General features: G+C 42.1%; 1 protein-coding gene across 1 annotated transcript; it reads right to left on the bottom strand.

Annotated features, from left to right (window-relative positions):
* Positions 1–2283: 2283 nt before the first annotated feature.
* LOC126721523 (uncharacterized) lies at positions 2284–3237 on the bottom strand. Its single transcript, XM_050424574.1, has one exon. It carries the CDS (start codon positions 3235–3237, stop codon positions 2284–2286), a length of 954 nt encoding a protein of 317 aa, XP_050280531.1.
* Positions 3238–6426: the final 3189 nt, after the last annotated feature.

The raw sequence follows: 6426 nt of genomic DNA on the forward strand, positions 1-6426 counted from the left end.
GATGAACCATTAGTTTGTATCGTCCATCTATCTACCTCGTCGGTAATTCTGTCTTCATCCGGAAGGGTGAACTCTGCGATGAAGTCCGCCAGAGCTTGCGCCTTGATCGCCGTTCTGGGATGGTACTCGATGTCAAATTGACTAAGTTCAATCGCCCATTGGACCATTCTTCTGGCTGCCTCAGGTTTGTTCATTGATTTCTTGATCGGTTGGTCCGTCATTGTGAGGATGGGGTTTGCCTGAAAGTACTGCCTTAGCTTGCACGAGGCTACTATTAACGCAAACGCAATTTTTTCAATCCTTGGGTACCTAGACTCAGCCCCTTGAAAGGCTTGGCTGATGTAGTAAACTGGGAGCTGCTTCGTGCCCTCTTCTCTGATCAGGGCTGCACTTACTGCCGAGGCTGACACTACCAAGTATAAGTATAGGTCTTCCCCTTCTTTGGACGGGCTTAAGAGGGGTGGACTGCTCAGGTAACGCTTTAGTTCCTGGAACGCTGCTTCGCATTCGTCGGTCTAGGCGAAAGCCTGCTTCAAGGTCTTGAAAAAGGGCAGGCATTTGTCTGTAGCCCTGGAGATGAAACTGTTTAAAGCTGCTATCCTTCCTGTGAGTTTTTGAACTTCCTTGACGGTCCTGGGTGACGTCATGTCGATGATGGCTCGCATTTTCTCTGGGTTTGCTTCTATTCCTCTTTAGGACACCATGAATCCCAGGAATTTTCCCGAAGCTACCCCAAAAACACACTTACTTGGATTCAACCTCATCTGGTGTGTTTTGAGGGTTGCAAACGTCTCCTTCAGGTCGTCCAGATGTGTGAGCTCTTCCTTGCTCTTGTCGAGCATATCGTCCATGTATACTTCCATGTTCCTGCCAATCTGTTGGCTGAACATTTTGTTCACCAACCTCTAATACGTAGCCCCAGCATTCTTCAATCCAAAAGGCATTACCTTGTAACAGTAGAGTCCTTGACTTGTGATGAAAGCGGTCTTCTCCTGGTCTTCCTCAGCCATCTTTATCTGGTTATACCTTGAGAAGGCGTCCATGAACGTCAGTAGCTTGTGCCCGGTTGTAGAGTCCATGAGCTAGTCTATTCCCGGTAGAGGGAAGCTATCCTTTGGGCATGCCTTGTTCAGGTCGGTGAAGTCTACACACATCCTCCATTTCCCGTTTGCTTTCTTTACTAGGACGACGTTAGCGAGCCATTCAGGATAGTACACCTCCCGGATGAACCCTGCCGTCAGGAGTTTGGTAACTTCCTCTACAACTGCCTGATCTCGTTCTGGGGTGAAGGTTCTTCGTCTTTGCTGGACGAGTTTCCGTTCTGGGTTCACATTCAACTTATGCTAGATGACTTCTGGAGCTATGCCCGGCATGTCTCGTGGCTCCATGTGAAGACATCTAGATTCTCTTTAAGGAACCTTATGAGTCTTGTTCTCATCTCGGGGCTTAACGTCGTTCCTATCTTGGTCGTCTTGTTCGCTTCTCCTTCTACCAATTCCACCGTTTCCAGGGCCTCTATTCTATCTTCTTCCTTTTCTTCAATCATCCATGTGTGGTTCTCCTTTGCAGTCAAGACGGCTTGATAGCATTCTCTTGCCAGGACTTGATCTCCTTTCACTTCACCGACACCATTATCTGTTGGGAATTTTACCTTCAAACAGTAGGTTGACGTCGCCGCTTTCCACTTGTTGAGCGTGGGCCTCCCAATGATGACATTGTAGGATGAGGGGTAATCCACCACTAAGAAGTCTATCTGACGGGTCAACTGCACTGGGTAGGCCCCGCTGTCACCGTCGATGTCACTATGCCCCTGGGGTATACCCTGTCTCCACTAAAGCTGACGAGTGGAGAGTTAAAAATGCGTAGTCTTCTCGGATCTAGTCTCAACTGCTGGAAGGCTGGGAGGTAGATGATGTCTGCGGAGCTGCCATTGTTGATGAGGATCCTCTTGGTATTGAACCCTTCTATATTCAGCATTATGACCAAGGGATCGTTGTGGGGCTGCTTCACTCCTATGGCGTCTCCTTCATTGAAAGACATGTCCTGGTATGTTCGTCTGTGCTTAGACGGGGGTACGGTGTGGACACTGTTTACCTGCCTCTGGTATGCCTTCTTGAGTGATTTAAACGATCCTCCCGAAAATGGCCCCCCTGTAATCGTCTTTATCTCCCTGATCACTTTGTGCGGAGGTTAGGACGAACGGTCGTCATCCCGGGAAAAGGATTCATGCTGGCTTTTATTATCGTCCCTGAATTTACTATATTCTCCCTTCTTCACATATTTCTATAACTTCCCTTTACGTATCAACTCCTTTAGGTCTCTGCAATCTTCCGTGTTGTGGCTGTGATCTTTGTGGAACTGGCAGTACTTGTTCTTATCGCGGACATTGGGGGATGAGTGCAATGGTCTTGGCCATTTGAGGTAATGCTCATCCTTGATCTGCGTGAAAATTTTGTCAACTGGCATAACCAAAGGAGTAAATCTTACCATTCGAGGACTTTTATCATCCTTCCTCCTATTCCCGTCATTGTTCCGACGGTCCGGTCGCTCTCTCTTTTGCCCCCTACGGTCGTCTTCTTTCTTTGCCTTGTCTCCTGGCTTCTTTGCATCCTTTATGGCCGCTAAAGCGTCTTCAGCGTTCATGTACTTCTGTGCTTTCAGGAGTATTTCTGCCATCGTCTTTGGCGGATTCTTTGCGAGGGAGGCCACGAGATCTCTGGACCTCAGTCCTGCTTTGAAGGTCATCAGTTGTACCTTGTCATCGACTTCGTCCACCTCCAGAGTCTCCCGGGTGAAGCGTTTGACATATGACCTCAGGGTTTCCTTTTCTCCATGTCTAATGGTGAGTAAGTAGTCTGCCGGCCTCTTTGGTCGTTGCCCCCTTATGAAATGGCGCAAGAAGGCGTTACTTAATTGCTCTAAGTTGTCTACGGACGAGGTTGGCAACTTCGTGAACCATTCTCTTGCCGCTCCTTTGAGAGTGGTAGGAAAGGAACGACACATTATCTCATCAAGTGGTTGTTGAAGACCTAGAGTCATCTTAAAGGTGTTAAGATGATCCTGAGGGTCTCTGAGTCCGTCGAACGGCTCAAGTTGAGGTAAGCAAAACTTTGATGGTACAGGGCATTCAAGTACCACCGCGGTGAAAGGCGAGTCCGTAGCCTTTACCATTCTGTCTACGCTTCGGTCCGTCTTCTCCTTAATGGCGCTCTTCAATTCGTCCATCTCCTTCCTCATTTCTCTAAGGAGATCTGAGTTCTACTCGTCCGGAGTAGTTGGCCTCTGAAGGGTACCTCTCCTGTGGCTATCCCCTTCTCCTTCCAAGTTGCCCTTGGACTGGTTTTCTTCCTATTGAGCCTATTGGACCTGCTGGAGTCGTAGCTTCATTTCCTGGTTTTGTTTGGTGAGTTCTTCAATGGTGGCTGCAAGGGCTTGAACTTACTGGGCCAAGGCTGCTGAATGTAGAGGGTTGATGGAAACTACGTTTTCAGATATGAATCTGAAAATGTCGTCACCACAGATGGCGCCAAACTGATGAAGTGTGAATTCGTCAGTCGAAATGGGCAGATGGAACTCCCCATTAGCACCAATGTATCCTTTAAGAGGGTCACCAGTGTGGTGTCTGCCACAACGCTTCCGATGCCAAAGTTAGAACAGAAAAGCAATTCGCCAAATGGGAATGAATGAACTAGAAAAGTAATAGGTATTTTCTTAGAGTGTCAGTATCTGTACCTTGTGCTGCCAATGTATGGGCTTTATATATGTGATTTTGGTTGCTAGCCGTTGGAGTGTTAATGCCTTTCTTAGTAACGACTCCAGCCCAATAATGGGGCTTTTAATAGGCTCCCAACGGTCTGTTTTGCTGGTTTCGTAACTACTCAGGTTACTGGCTGGCTTCATTGAATGATTTTCCTTCCTTCGTTAGTGATGACTAATTTCCTCGTCACTAGGGATGACCTCGTCATTAGTGTTGACTTCGTCAAGGTAATGCATTCTCGTCACTCCCATCAGTTTCCATCAAAGTGAGGTGGGATCACAAGAGAGTGATCGTGTTCCATGACAACAGGGGTCAAGGATCAACTCTTAGATCAAAGAAGGATCTCAATACAAGAGCTAACTTGCTCTAATGCCACTTGTATGTTTTTAGACCCCTTAAAACACAAGTTGTTTAACCTAGTTATTTAGCCAAGTGATTACTTAGATAACACAAGTAAATCATATCATGTAAATAATACAAAAAAATAAATAACACAACTATATGGTAATCCAGGAAAACCAAACCGATAAAAAAACCTAGGGAGGATTTAACTTAGCTATCCTCAAGGTAAAAAAGATCCACTATAAAAAAATTGAAGTTTTACAACAAGACTTAGACCACTAACATCCTATTGCTACCTTGAGTAGAAAACTTACTACCACGACCACGTGACAACTCCAAGTCCACGGACTACTTCTTTCCATGATCCACAGTAACCACAAGTTCTCCCACTTGTGTTTTTCTTTAAGCTCTTGAAACAACAACTGAAGAGATCACCAAGTTCTTGACATCAATCTTGATCTTGATAACCCTAAGTGTGTATGAAGGTAAACGCCTGTAGAACTCACAAGAGATTCACACACACACAGCATATCAACAATCTCTAAAACATGGCTAGGGTTTCTCCTTTTATACTTGAAGCAAAGCATAAAACCCTACATGTCATATGGGCTTGGGCTGAGTTGGAAAGTCTGTAGAAAAAATAATCTGCACGAGGTTGGATCAATCGAGTCTAATTTTTGATCGATCGAGCCTAGCAGATTTAATCCAGTAAATTCTGCAATCACTCAATTCCAACTTTACACATAAACACACTTTAAGCAGCCTAAATCTGGACTCTAAGTTTTGATCATGGTTTGCCAACACATTACCCATTGAAGTTCTAATACATTAAGTTTCTAAAGTCTTAGAACCTAACAAATTCTAATTTCAGTGTAGGTGTGAGGAAGAATGAAAGGTATCATTCATTTGATGGAGAATTTCTATTTGGACTCATTAGATAAATTTGTCATTTTTAAATTTCATAAATTAGTTTAGTTGCTGTAATTTTTTTTTTCCACTTTGCTAATTTCCTCATTTTGTGTTATACATTTTCATTCTTAGGTTTTTTAACTTTGCTTAATAGAACCAAAAAATTATAAAATTTGGGGAGAAATAAGAAGAAGTAGCTTCTTCTTCTTTTGGAATTTTTAATTAAGTTTTTTAGTCTTTGGTGAGTATTGTGTAGGTATGAGAGTTGCCTATGAGAATATGAAGAATGTCATTAATGGGTGTGATGAGGCTTGAGTTAGAGGTATTTAATCTGACTTAGGAGCATACTAGAGCAAGATGACAATCCAAGATGGTGCTGAACAACCTTGAGAAAAAATGTAAGAATTTAGAACTTATTAATATTTTGTGTAAGATCAATTTTTGACAGGTTTAAAAATCTGCACCTATTACAAAGAATAAATTTTTTATCTGGTGTAAAATCAATATTTTTCAGAACACTATTTTCCAGTTAGATACCTACTAGTCTCTTTTTTTGTTCTTGATTTAGTTTTGGTTGATTGGATGAGGTTTATTTCTGTGTGCAAAAGAATCCTCTTCTATAAGTAGATCGATTGTTTTTATGACGTTATATAGCAATTTGTTATTTTTTTGGAACTTGTTTTGTGGTGGTTGAATATTGGAGTTGGTTAACTAAATCTTATTTACTAATATAATGTCAGTGATGCCTTTTCTCTGCATGTTATTTGGTCTTTGCATTATGTGGGAGGCATGTCTTTATATAAAAGAACCTAAATCACCTATGAAACCAATGCTTTCTCAGCGTCCTAATTTCTCACAATGTCTGTCAATGTCACATGAAAATTATAAGCACTACAACATTGCTATTTTTTTTTTCCCTGATGACCAAAAGTGAAGTGCAAATCCAGTGTGTAAAAAAAAAAAAAAAATTAGAAGAACTAACTTGGGATTCTGCTTTCAAAGATTTAAAGTGGGTGTGTGGTGTGATCCTCAATAGCCAAGTACTCTTTCTAAGCCTTTTGTTGTTTTAGCTATTGAATTATTAACATTCTATTGTAGGTTTAGACAAATGGCCATCTGCTTAAGTTAGTTTCAGAGCTTATGAAAACAATGATCTTATCTACATTTGCAACCCTTAATGATCATGTGAAATAAAGAACAATTTGAATTTTCTAAACAAGCGTAGAAAGATCACAACCGTCAAGATTGAACTTGCATTACGTAATCTTTTCTAGGTTTAGGAATATTTTTTACTTTGGCTGATGATATTTTTGATATGTTTAGCAGATGAAGAAACTATGAGATTAAACACAATGTTCAAAGGCATGGTTGTTGACAACTTTGGACCTACAAGATTTATAGATGAAGCATGAAGTCAT

The sequence above is a fragment of the Quercus robur genome, chromosome 4, assembly GCF_932294415.1.
Source record: "Quercus robur chromosome 4, dhQueRobu3.1, whole genome shotgun sequence".
Classification (NCBI taxonomy): domain Eukaryota; kingdom Viridiplantae; phylum Streptophyta; class Magnoliopsida; order Fagales; family Fagaceae; genus Quercus; species Quercus robur.

What these genes read in the sequence shown, in the direction of transcription:
- LOC126721523 (XM_050424574.1), bottom strand. Translation starts at nt 3,237, where the DNA reads ATGAGGAAGGAGATGGACGAATTGAAGAGCGCCATTAAGGAGAAGACG.